Source organism: Poeciliopsis prolifica, unplaced genomic scaffold (genome assembly GCF_027474105.1).
Source record: "Poeciliopsis prolifica strain line A6 unplaced genomic scaffold, Auburn_PproV2 SCAFFOLD045, whole genome shotgun sequence".
Taxonomy (NCBI): Eukaryota; Metazoa; Chordata; class Actinopteri; order Cyprinodontiformes; family Poeciliidae; genus Poeciliopsis; species Poeciliopsis prolifica.
The window spans coordinates 2,987,757-3,006,253 of NW_026562420.1; the positions used below are offsets into that span (position 1 = coordinate 2,987,757).

General features: G+C 39.6%; 1 protein-coding gene across 4 annotated transcripts in view; it reads left to right on the forward strand.

Moving 5' to 3' along the window:
• The first annotated feature begins 202 nt into the window (after positions 1-202).
• fhdc1 (FH2 domain containing 1) overlaps positions 203-18,497 on the forward strand; it is a 29,006-nt gene continuing 10,711 nt past the window's right edge. Inside the window, exons 1-4 of one of the 4 annotated variants that reach the window (XM_055056651.1) lie at positions 203-356; positions 11,708-12,426; positions 12,863-12,924; positions 18,272-18,374. In XM_055056651.1, the coding sequence (XP_054912626.1) occupies positions 11,974-12,426; positions 12,863-12,924; positions 18,272-18,374 (618 nt within the window). In that variant the 5' untranslated portion in view covers positions 203-356; positions 11,708-11,973. Of the gene's footprint in view, positions 357-3,752; positions 3,968-11,707; positions 12,427-12,862; positions 12,925-17,436; positions 18,156-18,271; positions 18,375-18,497 lie in introns of those variants that run through there. The other 3 variants (XM_055056652.1, XM_055056655.1, XM_055056654.1) reach the window with 3 other exon arrangements.

Below are 18,497 nucleotides of genomic sequence, written 5' to 3' on the forward strand. Positions count from 1 at the left end.
AACTTCTGACCGGAACTGCACCAGCTCACCTGAGGCACCAGATTTGTTATCACACCGGCGGCCGCACGCTGTCGCGGGCGCGGTCGACCGGGGTGGTCGTGCACGTGAACGCGCCTGTTCCACCTGGCCCAATCACGTTACGAGGAAGCTCAGAACACCGCCGCGGTCTGGTCTGCGCCTCTGCTGCGCAGTCTGTCTGCGCTGCGGCTCGGCCAGGATCCCAGCGGACGCTCACCTGAGCTCCACATCTATCTGACATCCAGACGCATTTCTCCTCGGAAAGCTGCCTCCTTCTAACTCCAAAGGGTGCCGGAGCGGAGGACGAGTCCCAGCGGAGCTCTCTCTAGTTCTGTCCGGTAAGTGAGGCGGGACAGGACCGCCGCATCATGCTGTGCGTGGATGTGCGGTCTGGAATGAACTCTGTCGTGGAAAGTCACCGTATCGTGACAAGCACATCTAAGAACAGGGGCAGTTTATCTCTGTACACCTGTTTGTCTGTTTGTTTAAAGCGACATATGATGTGTCCTGCAATGCAGTCCAGATCCAAAAATGACATCACTCCAGCAGTAACCTTGATTCTGGTGTCTTAAGCCTGTCCGCTACTGAAACATAGAACAAATATTCACCTGATGTGTTTATTTTAGACAGAACAGGATTTAGATCAGGTTCTGTTAAAATCTCAGTTTGGATGTTAACGTGCTGCAGCACTGAACAAATCTGAATGAAAATATTGTACCTGTATTACAACAGTTAAGAAATCATTTTAATTATATCTGTCATGCAGGACGTTTCCTGTTTATTAATACAGGAAACCTCTCAGTATGGTTTAAAATCTTCCTGTATCTAAACTAGTGAATGTTTTTCAGAAGAAAAAAAAATCAATCAGATGTGAATTTTTAAAATATTTCATAAAGTTTTCTGCTTTATCGCTCCACAGAAATGCAGCTGAAATGATCTGCTGAATATATGGGTTACAAGTTGGGATAAACTAAGGTCAAAGTTCACTTCCAACAACTGTGTTTTACATATTTTAAATATTTTTTGTTTGTTTGTTGTTTTTTGTGCAAAAATTACACTTTTTTCCACATTACAACCAAACAATGCAATGTATACTTTACAACTGACAAACTTGAAGTGGTGCCTAATTGTGAAGTGGGAGGAACATTTTTGATTGCTTTAAATTTATTTTCAATTAAAAATCAGAAGAAATTCATACGTGTTTATAGTCATCCCAACTTCACTCTAATACACATAAATACAGTCCAGGGAATCCGATTGCATTCAGCAGTTATTCAATCACAAAGTAAGAATCCACTTGTGTGTAATTTCGTCTGGTAACCATGGCGATGGTAGGATCACCCTCTGCAGAGGCAAGGAACCTGGCCAGAGTTAATATGCATTCAGACCCTGAGACAATACTTTGGACATCCAACTTTTACTGCTGTCAGGCATCTTGTCTCCACCAGTTTTACACATTAACTCTTGCAGAGTGACTGGAGCTCAGTCAGACTTTATGGAGAGCAAGTTTAAGTTATCCACAGTTTCTCATCTGAACTTTGATTAGGCCTTTCTAACACATCAACATCCTTTGCTTTAAACCATTTCATTTTAGTTCTGTGTCTGTTTTCCGGTTGTTCTTCTGCTCGAAGGTGAACCTCCGTCCTGCATTAGGTCTTTTGCAGCCTGTATGAGTTTTATTTTGTTCTTTATATAGATTCCCTTCAACTCTGACCATGTCCCTCATGTAGAAAACGCCCTATATAGCATGATGCTCCCACTACAAGGTTTTGCTTATCAGATTGTACACACGTTTTATTTTTTTCTTTAAGAAAAAAAAAAACAACAACTTTTCCCAGTTTGAGGTGACAATGTGACAAAATTTGAAAAAGTTCAAGAGACCTAAATATTTTTTCGACACACTGACATGTGGTAGGTTAGATGGCATGGTATCGCCTTGTTGCTAAGGCGCCACTAGCAAATCCTTCCTCTTTTTTCTCCATGTTTGATTTTATAAACCTGCTCCCATTCCCTTTTGTCCTCTGCCTCACACCACAGCCGTCTTGGCGTTTTTTTTTGTTTTTTTTTTCCTACACTTTTATTCATGCATAAATGATTTATGGTCCAGCACATTCAAGTGTTTGGAACAATACCCATGTGTGAAAAACAAAAACAAAAAAAGTCAGTAGGGCTGTTTGCTGGATTAGGTGAGAGAGGAGCATGGCGACACCCCCTCTGGTTGCTGTGGAGGCCGAGAGTAACACAGAAAACTCACTTCTCTGACGTCACAGCAAGGAGGACGCTGAGGGGACCTGATTTATCTTTGTGGGAGCAGCGAGCTGCTGGCAACTCGGCTGAACTGATCATTCTTTGTTGTCTGAAAAACGTAACCTTTCCTTCAAAGTCAAATTTCAATTTGTGGTCATGGAAAGCAGGAGAGGCAGAAAAATAGTGGAGGAAAAGATGAATGATCCTGTTTGATTTATTGCTCCAAAGTAAAAGATCAAAGTATCGACAAACACCAAACTAAATTGTGTTTTAGATCATGTCTTTTCTACGCATGTGGCAAAAGTCTTTCTCATGGTCTGTGTTGAAGTTTGAAACGACTGGATCTGATTTCACTCAATCGCTTCAGGGACGATCAAGTCAAGTCTATTTAGCAACAGGGCCATTATAACTGCTTTACATCATACAACCATCAAACTGTCACCAATTATGGAACAAGCAAAAAACATTATGTTTTGTAAGATGCCATCACTAAAATCATCAAGCACATACACATTAAATATGTTGATGAATGTTTCATTTAAAAGCAACTCTAAACAAGTGGGTTTATAGAATTGTTTTAGTGTTTTGGCTGTTTTGCAGTTTTCTGGAAGTTTGTTCCAGATTTGTGGTTCACAGAAGGTGAATGCTGATTCTCCTCATTTGGTTCTACATAGTTCTGGGGATGAAGAGCAGAATCAGAACCAGAAGACCTGAGAGGTTCTGGAAGGTTGATACAACAGCAGCAGGTCTTTAATGCATTGTGATGCTAAGCCGTTCAGTGGGTTATAGACTAACAGTATTTTAAAGTCTCTTCTCTCAGTGGAAGGACATTAGAACTGGAAGGTTGACTTTTGAGCCAGTAATCAATGCCACTAGACATAAACGCATGAATTTTGCTAGATCTTATACACTAGTACTTTAATCCTGGAACTATTCCTCAGGTGATAGAAGGCCGACTCAGTGAGCATCTGATTCATTGGTGGATCTCTTAAGGAAGTAGGAGCAAACTGCACCAAAAGTGGCAAAAAACCCCAGTCCCGTTTATTTATGAAGTTCTGTTTCCCGTGTTTAGGAAGTGAGCTAAAAATGAGTTGAAAAGCAGCGAAAGTCCAAGAAAAATTCTTCAGTCTTCCAGAAGGAATTATCATTTTGACCATTTTTATAAGAAAAAGTTGAATATTTTTAAGCATACAAAAGCCAGGGTGTGTGAGTGTGAGCCTCATGCTTCTCAGGTGTTAAAGCACTCTTGGATAAACATGATTCCCCAGCGTCATATAAACATGTTTGCTTTCTGTCCTCGTTACCCTGCAGTTGTCTCCATAACGACCTGAACAGCTGCTTTGTAGGTTTTGTCACCTCAACCTGCGTCTCATTCACCAAGTTGTCAAAGCTAGTTTTAAGAACTCGTGTTGTTGTTGTGCTCATATTATGTGATTAATCAGTGAGCTGCTGTGGCAGACTTGGCTCTGCAGCTGTGAAACCAAGAGGTGGGTTTGCCTAAAGCTGCTGTTGGCAGCCGGCTTGGATTGCTGAAGCAACAATTGGGCCCCAGAGCCAGAGGAGGGGACCGGCGCAGCGGTTTGCTTCAGGCCAGACACTGATCACCGCTCAACAAAAGACCAAAAAGTGGAAGGATTGGAAACTGTGCCTGTGATCTGCAGCTCCGCGGCCCGAATGGCCGCCTCATCAGTACATGTCTGCAGTAGGTTTTGTTTTCTTGCTGTATATTTCATTAGGTGATTCAATGCTTGTTCGGTGACACCATGGGTGCTGCGGTTCTGGAACATGCCCTCTTAGGATACCTGCACCGCTGCCTCTGTGGTCAGGTGGGACTTTCCAGCACAGGATGGATTTACTGTTTTGGGACAGTTTTAAATACTTTGATATACAGTGACCTCAAAGCACATCAGAACTGAACTTTCATTAATAGACACTAAACTGATGTATTAGTTGGTAAATTTGTAACTGAAGCTGATTTGGACTCTAAGTACATGAATCTGGAGCCGACAGTCGGGTCCAGATTCATGTACTTAGATGAGTTCTGTTTGTCAGAGTTCTACTTGTTTTTTATCTTTCAGTCATTGATGGAAATTTGTGCCAATATCAATATCTGATATTAAGATTGCAGTTAGTTACACTCCCCAGTCTTTTGCTGCATTGCTGTTACTGCCACATCAATGACCAACTTTCTCTCCTCCCCTCCTGAAACTAACGGCAACAAGATGGAAGATGAAGATATTGGCTCATTTTTATTTATTGGCTGATACTGATATGTGAAAAAATGACTAATATCAGCTGATACCACTATCAATGCTAGTGTATAGCTATCTCTGCAGGGTGTCACCGACAGATATCTGCAAGGTCATATTTATATGCCAGGGGAAAAGGAAGTCATGGATTCCTGATGAAAAGTTAGAAAAAAGTTTGAAGACTCTCTTCAAAGTTTTGTTGTCTTATTAAACAGTCTATCTTATCTTTCTGTGCATATCAAGGATGTCAATCAGTTATCACAGCAATATTGCAGTAAATACACTTTTACATAATAAATCCACAGCCTGTCAGTATCAGTGGTCAGGAGTGATAACGGTTAATTTAGGATTCATTGATTTTGTTTTACTCTACTTCCATTTGTCACTTTTTATCTGTATGTGCGTGAATATAAACATACACAAACAGACTTTCAGCTCAACTCTCCCTTTTATATGGCAGGGATATAAAACTCAAACTGACAGGTTGGGTTTATGCTTCGCACGAGGAAGACGAGTAGAGAAGGAAAGACTTGTATTTTGTTTCTGCATGTCTTTTTCAAAAGTTTAAAGTGTTGGTAGAGGCATACACCTTCTGATCGCCGGTCCTGTTCACATATAGACTATATAGCACCAAATTACCTGCTGCTAACTTACAGCTTTTTAATGAGGGAGGTGTTTTTTCTTCTGGCTGAGTTAGTTATTAGGAGGATTAGCTTGGATTCCTTGTTTGCTGGAGATTTGCGCCGCTTTTAGGGTTTGTTATGTGACGATGGGATACAATGCCACGTTAAGTTGCAGGTCAGCTGACAGGCTGCAGGTGTAGTGGTTAGTCACAGAAGCCTGAGCTGAATCTGTATGAAGCCTGCTCACACAGTAATTGATAGAGCTGCAAACTGGCAGCTTTAATCTTCAGAATGTGAAAAACTCATTGCAGACGCAGGCTGTTATTAACAGATTTGTACTAAGCTTGGAGAGGGGGCAGGTGGTACTGTATGACTGCTGCTGTAGTCGCTTTATGTTGCATGTCTTACTCTACAGGTGTTACGGATAAAGTTAGCACAGTAACCATACAATTTAGATGAATGTGCAGCGATGGATTCATATTGCAATCATAATCATTTCTAATTCAGAAGCAGAGCTTTGGAGCTGATGTAACATGTAGAATGATAGAAATAGAATGTTTTTTTACCACATCATCTTTTCTGATCCCACAGCTGAGAGATTCACAGAGGAAACACTAAATTTCCATTCAGTCATCCATCCGTCCGTCCGTCCGTCCGTCCGTCCGTCCGTCCATCCATCCATCCATCCATCCACTCACTCATCCACTCATCTACTTTAGCCTGGTCTAGTGTTGGGTCACAGAGGCTGCAGTCTAAGCAGAGGCCCATCCTTCTCTCTCTCCAGCCACTTGTTCCAGCTCCTCTGCGGTAATTCGAAGGCATTACCATGTCAATCAAAAAACATATTCCCTCAAGCATGTCCTGGGTCTTCCTCTGCGTCTCTTCCCTGACCCTATCCTGAAACACCTAAGCAGGAAGCATCCAGGATCCATCCTGACCAGATGCCAGAGATACCATAACTGATTCCTCTTAATGTGGAGAAGCAGTGGCTCTAATCTGGAGAGGAAATCCATCTTGCATAAGTTTTTTCTCTCAACACCCAGAGTACTCAACAATAAATCAGGATGGAAGCACGGAACCAAATTTCAAATCAAGAGTCTGGCCTTTCAGCTCAGCTCTCTCTTCACCACGACAGACCGATGCAGTTCTTTCATTGGTTGTTACAAAGCAAAATATCTCTAGCTAAATGTTCCTGGTGGATTACTCAAGCAAATAAATGAACAGCACCACTTTTGCTGGTTTTCATTGTGAAGATTAAAAATATATACTTTCGTCAAATTTGTTTTATTTTATTGAGTTTTGGAATATTTCAAAGAGGAAAAAGAATAAAGTAGGACAGGGTGTAAGGGGCATTGTGGTATGTGGCACTTTTCTTTAACAGATAAACTTGTGTTTAGCAGTACTGTAGTCTGAGCTGCACATGGTTTGAGGTACCATGCTGTACCTTGGCCTTATTAGCCATTCATGCCTTATTTCCTAGACAAATAGTGACCTTTTTACACAATCTCCTTAAAGGAGATTTTGCAGATTTGAGACCGGGTGGGGCACAGTGCATGTTTTGTGTGGACCACATTAATCCTTCCTGAGTAACCTATTGTGTCAATCAAAACAGTTTGTTTCTGTACGAGCAGTGAGACAGAAGCCCCAAGTTTCAGATTTTTTCACTGACCAAACTTAGTATTTGAAAATTTAAAATACAAATTTAAATATGCTGAACAATTTCCATATCATAATGCAAAAGTTGTTGCACATAATCTTCCCAAAAAGGAATTTCACATAGTTAATCTTTAATTAGCAAATAATGTTTCTTGAAATGGCAGTCTTGATACAATTAAAATCATGTCTCGGGGAGTTGTCAAAGTGGAAAAACACAATTCCACATTGGTCAACATGAATCAATTTAACATCAACTGTATATACAAATGCTTTTATCTTTCAGTTTCTGCTTTCAAGAGAAACAGGAAGTTAAATTAGAAGGAGGCAAGAAGGGGACTGGTCAAAATTCAGCCAAGTTATGGTGATTGGTCAGAAAAGAATGAAATACAGAAAATGTTGAGGTGATTGATCAGATTTGCAGAAAATTGCAAGTCTGTGGAAAATTTGTGAATTATGAGAAGAACATGCATTGATAAGTGTGATTTTGTGTTGCCACTTCCTGGAGGGATTGAGGATCCATCCAGTCTAACTGAACTGAACTGTTTTGTAGAACAGAATAGGAAAATGTTTCCTATAATTTTCATTTTATTATGCACCACTGTGTGTTGGTCTATCACTTCAAATCCAAATGAAACACATTGATACATTACAGCTTATGGCTACAATATGACAAAAAGAGCCATGGTTACTCTTCCAAGACGATGTAAACACTACTTTTGTTCAGCAAAATCTACATATCCATTAGACAGTTATGCATGTCATTGAGTTTGATCCCTTTCAGTGTGTGATGTGACCATGGCTTGCTCATGTAATTTGCCTTTGGGTTGCTAAGGGACTCTGTTTAGGACAGTTGGGTAAGAAGAGAGAAAGAGGTGATTCATGGTGAAATGAATAATTCACTTGATCGGGGCCTGCCTTAGTTTACCCAGAAAGTGCAGACACAACGGTGAAACAGCTCAGGTCTTTGGAAGTATTAGAGAAATCCAGGATTTCCGGCGTAAAAGGTCCCCTTGTGCTCTGTTTTTTCCACTGACACGGCTTTCTGGATGGCTTATCAATAATAAAAAAAATGTGATAAACATCCTGCGGATAAAGATATTTTTGATGTCTTGGTTCATTTTGTATATTTAACACAAACAGTGAGAAGATGTTTGATGTTGAAGGAGGACAACATAGGGAATGAAGCTGCATACATCATGGATCATCCTGCAGTCACATGCTCTGGTTCCACTGCTCAGCTCACCACTGCTGTTTGTGTTCCCTGTGTGTGTTCTGTGGCAGCTCTTTTGTCTTTGGTATCTGGGCAATAGTAACCTGGCTAGTGTGTGTTTGAGCTGCTGTTGTGTGCTGTTTCAACAACAGGGTGTGTGTTTGCTCTGTCGTGAGCGACATGAAATCAGGAAGATAAGTCAATGTTGCAGCAAATGTTCCCAAATGATGTCCTTCTCAGATTGTCCAAGAACTCTCAGAAAAACGGCAGAAATAAAATGGTGTTACTTGGTTTGACTTTAAACATGTACATGCATTTTTTTTATGTTCAACATGATATTAATACGAGAGGTTTGCATTCCAACTTTTCGAAGAGGTTCACAGATGAATCTTGGTATCAGTAATTGGCTGATACATGTGAAGCCGATCTTTTCCCCCGATCTTACCTACCTCAGCAAAGGCCTAAAGGTCAGCCACTGTCCTCTTATACTCTGCTATGAGAGGTTTGGCTGATACACCGGCTCTCCAGGTCACATTTGGACATTTGCAATTAATAATAGTCACCCCAATGTTGCCAACTCACTTTCTTGCTATATTTAGCGACATTTTACACAAACAATTTAGTATTGGCCAAAATCAGCAGGTTTGGCTTTATAAAGATTGGTAATTGGCAATTGGTCAGAAAACTGCAATTGGTGCACCCTTAGTGTTATGGATCTTGGTAGCCAACATGAGCAGATGACAGAAGGTTATGGTTACATTTGATCTCATAGTTATAATTATTCTGAATTACAGTTGATTTAAAAGCTTTGTGGATCAGCTTATAAACAGAAAGTGTACTATTGCGACTGGCTGGCGCTAACCCTGCATATCAGTTGTAGGATTAGAGTATCCCCTCCTGTACAACTTGTATAATGAGTCTTGCTTGGTTTTACTGCTGTGGAGCTGTTACTAACTACATCTGAGTTTCATTATCTTCAGGTATAGTAACGATACTTGAAGAGGTTGATATCACATTCCAAGAAGGATTTCAAATTGGACTTTTTAAATTAGTCAAATGTTTGTAACTATGACTTATCAGAACAACTAACTGCCACTGCAGCACTGGAAACGTTTGGATCAAGGTGGTCAGACCCAAGCTTCCTCAACAGCAACAACGTCTTGCTGAGTGTTACGCAATATGCTTTCTGCTAATGAGCATTGCCATGGTAATGATGATGAAGTGACAGCGACCAAATCCCCTGTGAACGTGGCTCTTTGCCCCCTGGGTGTGAGTTAAAGCCCTGTGGTCTGCAGAGACCTGCTGACCCCCCCAGGAAATCAGAGTAGAAATCAGCAACAAGGGTTTATTGGTGCTGGTGACTCGACCTTAGTTATTTGCACATCTGGGAGTTTGAGTGGAAGTATGTTTGTTTTGGACTTGGTAGTGGTGGTGACAGCTTCTTCCGGTTAAATTCATTTTCAGCTAAAAGGGAAAAGTCTGTCATAAAACAAACAGAGGCAACAACTGATGTTTCTGTTTTTATACTGATGGACTCTGGAATTCATTACAACTTATTTGGTGCTTCACGTTATATACACAAGGGTTGTGAAGTTTAGAAGAAAAGAAATATATTCCTCTAAAGACGTTGTCAGACTTTTTAGCTTCCACTCTAGAAAACGGAACAGCAGACAGTTTTCATTGTTCAATGCCTTACGCAAGTGCTATCATATCTATTCATATACACAAATACATTTCATGTAGATGTTTAAATCTGTTTCTTATTGCAGGAGCAAATGTATTCTTCTGTGATTTTATTGTTTTGTCTTATTTAATAGAAATACTGCAATTCTGCAATTGTATTTTTTAGACCAATGGTGCCCAAAGTCGGCCCTCGAGGGCCGGAATCCTGCATGGTTTAGTTCTCTCCCACCTGGTGGTAGTAACAACCTTTCCAGCATGTCATTGTTCTTCTTCGACCTTCTGATGAGACATCATTTGATCCAGGTTTGTTAAACCAGGGAGAGAAGTGAAACATGTAGGATGTCAGCCCTCGAGGACCGACTTTGGGCACCACTGTTTTAAACATGGTAAGTAAATAGTAAAATACAGATAAAGATTTGTGCACATTTGTAATGGAAACGCAACAAGTGAGGGGTTGTGGCTGTCTTTGCGGAGGTGTGGGGGGTGACTCTGCATGAGGTCAGATGTTCTCTCAGTCTCATAAATGAAACATGAGTGACATTGTGGTCCGGCTCTTTGAACAGCGGACTGATGCTGGCAACACGAGCAGGTTAGTGACGTATGCTTTATTAATTAGTAACTAGCTCTGGGTATCAGGTGGACAGCATTGGAAACCGGTGGGAAAATTACCAGTAAACTCTGGAAGCAGAGAAATTCACCAGAAAGTAACTGTTTGAATAGTGTACTAACATAATGTTTGAAATAAATATAGAATGTTTTGTATGGGATTTTAAAGGAGTCTTTGGGTGAGGGTGAGTGATCCCACTGCCACTGAGAGTCACAGCTGATTTAATAAAGATGAGACCAGCAGACGCAAGTTATTGCAGCTGGAAGTGAAAAGAGAAAACTGCACTTTACTTCTCCAACAATCTGTATGAAGTTACAGATTAAATACTTCTAAAAGTGCACTTTTAGAAGTACAATAAAGCACTTTTTATTTTTACTTGAGAAATTTTATTATGAACTATGCCTCCTTTACATGAGTAAAAATTCTGGAGTTTCTACCCACTGAAAGAAAAACAAACATGTTTTAACCAAAAATTCAGCAGACAAAGACACACACTTGTAGTTTTTGTGTAAGTTTCAGAAGTTTAATGTTGAAAGGAATTGATGTGGAAACATTTGCCTATGTCCGATTTTGTTATTTTGGTTGCTTTTATCAATTATTGTCATTTTGGTCCATAAAATACAAAATTTTTCACCTATATTTTGGTCCGTCAGATGATGCCATTTTAAATATTAAATGACTGATCATTTAATCAATTACTCAGTACTTGAATAGACTTTTTACCAAATGCTGTTTTACTCTTAGTTGAGTAATTTTTTTGTTGTCTGCTTTTACTTGAGTAAAAACAATTTTTAGTGCTACATGTCCAGCGAGTGTAAATTTAACTCTTTGGAGAGTTGTTTCTTTAACACTAATTAAGTGTCATAATTGCATGTCAGCATTTCACAATCTGAAAATTGTTTTGGCTATTTAAGTTAGGTAAAAAGTTTGACTAAATGTTGACCTGCTTGCTATAGTTTTGCACGCTACAGTTTTGGCATGCTAAACCAGATTTAAATGCCATCAGATTTTAATGCCACGGAGCAATGTGGCTAATGCTTATCACACAGGTTGGTCTCAACTCAAAATAATATTAAAATAAACCATCTCAGAAAAATCTACTTACATAGCGTTGCAAACAGATGTGGAAATTAAATTTTCCTTAAAGTTCACTTCAGTCGCTTCGCTTTGGTCAGACCTTGTGGTGCTGGGCGTGGAGTCAGTGAATTAACTCTTCTGGTTGTAACCACTGCAGGAGCTCAGAGTTGAGAAGTCAAGAGTTATTGTTTCCATTGTTTCCATTGTTTTTTTTTCTGAGTATTCCCTGAATTTCAAGCACCCATCTTCCCCTTTTATTTCTTCAAAATTTCAGACTGTTTCATGGCTTGCATGACTTCCTTTGGGTAATCTCGTTGTGTCTTTGTTGCTCCTGCAGCTCCATGGCCGTTGCTGCCCTCTGCCCCCCCCGCCCTGGGAGTCTCTGTCGGACTGCTCTGCTCAGCGTGACGGAGGACCACCAGCGGGATGAAGATGGATCCAACTGGATTTGTGTTTTCTCTTCTGTGTGACTAGTTGAAGGGACTCCCACCTTCATTCATCAGACTGCAGAGCAAACAGATGCAGAAGTAAACATCAACAGCTTATTTAAACCGACTTTCTCAGCAAAGATCTTGCTGAGTGTTGACTCTTTTTGTTCTGGTTATGAGTTGTTCATCTCCAACCAATGAGCCAGAGAGCTGCAGCAGCGAGGAGAGCAGCTGCACCACCTCCTCCATTACTACCTCTGACCCGTCCTCTATGTCTGGACAGACTGACCCCCTAAATGAGGCCCAACATAAAGCTCCCCCGCCGCCTCCCCTCCCTCCCCCACCTCCTCCCCCTCTGGCAACGACGCCCGCCAACCACAACCCAAGGAAAAAGCGCCGTGTGCGCAGCTTCTTCTGGAAGCCCATCCCAGAGGAGAAGGTACGGGGGAAGCCGAACATCTGGACTCTGGCGGTGCGGCAGCAGCAGTACCAAATCGACGTTCGCTCTGTTGAGGAGCTGTTCGGGCAGCAGGAAGACACAGCCTTTTTACGAGGCACAACGGCAACAACTGGAACCTCGACTCGTATATCGAGGTCCCGCTCCTTTAAGGACAACAGCAGGAATGAGGCGAGTGCAGAAAAAACAGCTCAGAGTTATTACAACACAATAAACTCACAGTGAAGTATTAATACAAATTAAGCTTTTAACACATTTATTCAGTGTGTAAAAATATGTCAGATTTAGAAGTAATTTTAAAAAATAAATTAAAAAAACGCTACTCATGGAAGCATTGGCCAATCACTGATTTCCCAAAATTAAAAAAATCGGGCCGATTTATTGGCTGGGTGATTTATCGGCTGGGTGATTTATCGGTGCACCACTAATCGGGACCCAGGACTCTAATCAATCTGAAGAGATTGACTAGAGAATCTAATTTTGTGACCCAGTGGAAATGGTTTGTGCTGTGGTGTTGTGTGACACTTAAAACACAGGCATGCATTGCAGATGGGTCTTTGTTTTTCTGCTATATTTAAATCATATTCTATTCTTTTTCCGGTTTTAGGTCAGCATCCTTGACTCCAAAAGAGGAATGAATGTGGGCATTTTCCTCAAGCAATTTAAGAAGTAAGTTAGTTGTAAATTTGAAAGACCAGATTGGACTGTGTCCATAAGACACACAGTTGATTTTTTTTTTCTTGCTGTAAATGCCAAACATTGGTTATTTTATACTGTTTTGCTGATGTCCACAGTATACTGTTATAGTGTTTATAGTTGTTTTATGTTCTAATTAGTGATGGTTGTAGTTCGACCCAGAAGCAGACTCAGTTGAAGTTTATTAAATTTACATGTTATTAAAAGTAAATCCTTAGTGCCAATGTTGAAGGCAAAAGAACCCCAAAGGTCAGCGTATTAGCTGGTCAAGCGATTAGAGGTGCAAGAACCAAGAAGTCTGTCACTGATGGAAGGCTGGGAGCAGATACTGAAGTGATGGATGGAAAACCTCAGAGGTTGGCAACGAAAGAGCTTCATTTTTCATGTCATTAGACTGCTAACCTCCCATTATTAATTTTATTTTAGTTATTTATATTGATACTTTTTATTACTGCTTATTAATGATGCATCAGTGGTAGGAGTTTACCCTGCAATCAGTGAAGCGCCGGTTTGATTCCTGGTCTGTCCACCCCTTGGCGTTTGTGTCCTTCGCCTCGCATCGGCTGACAGGAGTGACAGCGCAAAATTTGTAGCCTCTTTCCTGTCAGCTTCATTTTACTTCATAAATGTTCTCTATTTCTCTATATGATATATGCCAGCATATATAATATGTATATAAGTGTAAAAAACACTTTAGAACACAGCAATTTACATAGAAATTTGCCAGATTCAGAACTGACTGAGTTTTCAACAAATTACTGAATCAATAAATTAAACATGCTCACAAGTACATGTTCGCGTGTTGCAGATGTGAATAAATTTGGGGATTAAAATTCCCAAGTTTTACATGATAACGATCATGAGTAAACAGAACACATTCATTCAAATGACGCAAAAGGTCTTATAACGTGAAACATTTGATTATCTGTCTATGACATTTTCTGAACTACTAAACTTTATTTGAAGGCTCAGTGATAATGTTATAAAAGTTGGAAAAATCTAAATAAACCCACTGTTGTTTAGCATTATAGTCGTTTTTGTTGACAGACCAATTAAAAAAAATAGAACTAGGAAAATTTAAAAGGGTAGGTGTAGAGGTGTTATGAATTCAAATTAGAGAAAAATTAGGGAAAAATCCATACTTCCTGATTACTTCTTATCATTACATCTATATTTGTAAATGCAACGTAGTCAGTAAAACTACAATAAAGCATTTATTTGTCATCATATCCTCTCGTTTTAATTCATCTGCTGCCTTTTAATGAAAATGCACTCCGAAAAATAAAACTCAGCATATTTTTATTTAAGTTCTTTGACTTGTGAGAAACATGTCTGAAACCATTTCTTAGCATACTCTCAGTTTTAGGTTTAGCTTAATTCCTCACTGTGCTAAAGCTTGAATCAATATGATGGATGTGGTTTGAGCGAGAATATTTGGCAGCTAACCCCTTGTCCAGTGAGTAGGTAACATTTTTTAAACTAATCTCGAAACGAGTCCAACCGTTCTGAAACAGATAGTCGCAGTAGAGTTCAAAAAGGGTTTCCATGACAACAGATTTGCATAGCTCTCCAATAAATTTGAATGACATTTGACTGACCTCACTGCAGCAGTGTTTATTTCTGTTTGGGACTTTTTTTATTTTTTGTCAGCTGCAATTTATTATTGCTCAGTCTAATGCATTACATAAGGCCAGATCCTTATATAATCCAAAGCTAATTTCACTCAGTTTATTCATTAGTGCTCATTGCTGTTAAAATTTAATTACAAATAGAAATAAAAACAAAAAATATAATTTGGATGTATTTTGTGGTTCTATTTTTTTTTATTTGTTACATTAACTTCATCCAATTTTGACTGTTCCTGTTTTTCTGGTATATATTCTGTATTGTCTCAAAAATCAGGGTGGTCTTTTTTCTGTGGAAACAGAAGAGAACTGTAAGCGCTAAATCTGGCAGAAAAGAGATGACAGAAGAAGGTCTTTGGTCAGAGACGGTTGATCAAAAAGCAAAAATGTTAATGATTGCTAATACAGAAATGGAAGCCACTTCACACTTAAAATTTGACATATTTGGAAAATACAGGAACTACTTATCACCTGCTAATCATCCTGACTGTGGGGTATAGTGGTGGCAACATCATACTATGGGCAGGGGTCCACTATATCAGAAAATCCTTCTATGGTGATAATACTGATAAACAATATGATGAGCAAAATCATTGAAAAAGCGATGTTTAAACTGTTAAATAATTTCTTAATAATAACTAACTGCTTTGATGTCTTTCAGTCTGGTTTCCAGGTTCACCACACTACTGAGACTGGCCTAGTCAAAGTGTTTAATAACATCAATACAAACACAGACTGTGGAAGAACCACAGTGTTGGTTCTGTTGGACCTCAGTGCAGCATTTGACACTGTTGATCATGACATATTACTGAAACAGCTAGCGAGTTGTGTCAGACTCTCCGGTCCTGTTTTCAACTGGTTTGAATCTTACATATAGAACAGAGATTTCTTTGTTTGAAAAGGAAACTTCTCATCGAAGTGGACAGAAGTCACATGCGGGGTACCACAAGGTTTGATCCTGGGACCCCTTTCATTCAATATTTATATGCTCTCACTAACAGGAAATAAGATTAGTTACCATAAGTACGGAGCTCTACATTATGATGTCACCAGGAGACTCACAACCCAACCAGTCACTGAATAAATACTTCAGATAAATGTGTGGATGTATCAAAACGTTCTCCAGCTGAACAGAAACAAAACTGAAGTTATTATCTTTGGACATAAAGAGGAACGATCTAGAGTCAATGCACAGCTTCAGTTATCACAGCTAGAAACTAGAGATGCAAGGAAGCTCAGCCTCAGTGATTCTCTCAGCTGTCCTCACCACTTTCTCTATATGTTGCCAGTCAAAGGTGTTGCATGCTCCAAACCAGACAAATATGCTGCTGGTTAGTTTGCTCTCTATTGTCCCTCTGTAGAAAGTGGTGAGGATGGAAGGAGGGTGAGGATGGGGAGGTTTGCTCTTCTCATCCGACATAAAAAGTGCAGATGTTGCTGAGCTTTCTTCACCAGACCAGAGGATTGGAAGGACCATGTCAAAGTGTCAAACATCAATATCCCCAGGAATTAAATGTTCTTGATCCTTCTCAGCTGATTTTAAAAACAAAAAAAGTGTGGTGGAAACAGCATCCTCTGTGCAGCAGTTGGAGCCGTAGAAACTGGAGCAGATCAAAAGAGGAGGGAAGTTGTGAGATGATAAGATCTTTCACCAGCCTTTCAAAACACTTCATCATTGTGGCAGTGAGAGTAACAGGCTGTTAGTCATTCAGTGATGAAATTCTGAAATTTTTGGGCACTAGAATGATGATGGCACAAGTTTGACATCATCATGTCGATGAGAATCTCTATCTCACTGATGATGTCATAAATGTTCACAAAGATACAAGAATTCAAGAATTCTCAGTTTGCTTCTCAACTTGGTTGGAGGCAGATCGATTCCTGAGAGACGACTTCAAACTGAGTCTACAAACCATTTTAGCTGAACATCAAGTCAAGAGGATTTTGATATTTATGGATCCTTGGATTTCTTGTTACGAAGGGAGTTGAAAAGTTGCTAGGATAAAACATAAGAGGCATAAGTGGTTTAGTAGAGAACTCTGAGGACGAGAGATCAAAATACTTTGCTTTTGACACTGAAGACAAAAAGGACATGATACTGTCAAAACTACAACTATGGATTTGACAGTAAAGGCATCAAAAGACTTTGTTCCTCATGACCAAATGAACCTGGATGTGTTTGTTTGCTCACAGGTTGAGAGAGTTACCTTTACAATAACTGCTAACTCTTTACCAACACAAATATTACAAAAATGTGTATTGTTGTTGGGAAGACATGATGATGGACCTGGATGTGAAACCAAACTGTGACAAATTTTGAGGAAATTTATCAGGATTCATCATCGGAAGAATCCTCTTCAGCAGAAGAAAACTCACAAAATGAAATTCAAAATGACACAGATGATTTCAACAGTGTGGATGTTAATCTTGTGCCAAACATGTACTTTTGCAAATTTTCCAACTCATTCTTCAACTGTTGCATGAATGCCACAATACGTAGCATCATGAACTTGAGTATTACCAGAAAGTCTGTGGCTCAGTATCTGGACCTTTTACAGAGAAGCCATTGTTTGCAAGGTTTTTCTGTACAGCAATGTATCATCCAGGAAGATATTTTCTCTAGATGAAGTCTTTGCAGTTCAGAATGAAATAATTGAAACTGAAAATGAAGAAGAATGTAGTACATCAGGACAAGCCAGGAGTCTTTTTGTTTTATATGTTACACTATCTGACCCAATATGTCATTAACACAGACTGTGAGCTGTACACAGCTGACTATTGTGAACAATGTCAGAAGTCTTCATGTGTTATTTGTAACCTTGGTCCTGTCATTCACCTACCAAAGGAACAACAAGAGGACACTACAACTACTCTAAGTTGTTATATGTGTGAAAAATGTTGTGACACCTGCAACTCCAACATAAAGACAGAATACTTTTTCAAAGACACTGATATGATGACTCTGATACTCCCAGGGTCAGAGAGTACAGATGATTTAGAATATTCTGTGATTCCTGACCCAGTGCTTGAAATTTCTGTTTTTGCATTTTGAAATTTTTAAAACGTTTCTCTTTTCTTTTTCTTATGCAGTGTAGAATTTTGCTGTAATACTTTTATTAATACCAGAACGACCAGAACCAGCCAAAACAAACTTCAAAAAGCCTCAATAAAACGCCTAAAAATGAGGGGGGAAAAGAATGATTCAGGACTTTTTCATGTAACTCTGTCTGTTTGATACAATCCTTCAAACCTGCTGATGTTTTACACACTGAAAGGCAACCACATTTTCCTCTTTCACACCTTGTGTCATAGAAAGTATGAACTCATGTCTGAGACCCTTTCTATTTTTTTGTAGTGTTGTAAGCAGATATAAAGTTGCAGCAATGCAAAGGTTCTGACGTAAGACGAAGCATGACTGAAATTATTTAGTGTTCACATTCCCAGCAGAGACACATGAATCCATGTGCAGCTCAGCATGTGTTTTGTCCTGTTTAAATGTTTGCAGTTGAAGACAAACTGACGGCTAAGATAAGTGACAGGAGGATTTTCTCATTTGTTTAGAGCCCTCACACAAAATGGGTCAGTGGATAATCAGAACTAGCTTCAATTTAGTGCCTTTGTGAACACGAGGGAGGAACAGGCATTCACAGAAAGCACCTGCACAGCTTAAGTAAAATGAGATGTTTGTCTTTAAGGTCAAACCGCTCCATTGTTGAAGACATCCGATGTGGAGAGGGGAAGATTTATGGAGCTGAGCTGCTCAAAGACCTGCTGAAGCTCCTGCCTGACGCAGAGGAGGTCTGTGTGTTTGGCCTGTGGTCACGTATGAATGGCGAAAATACTCATCAAAGACATTTTGTCAAAAAAAAAACAAAAAAAACTATGGATTCTGCTCAGCTTCCTCTCGCTTTTTATCTTCTC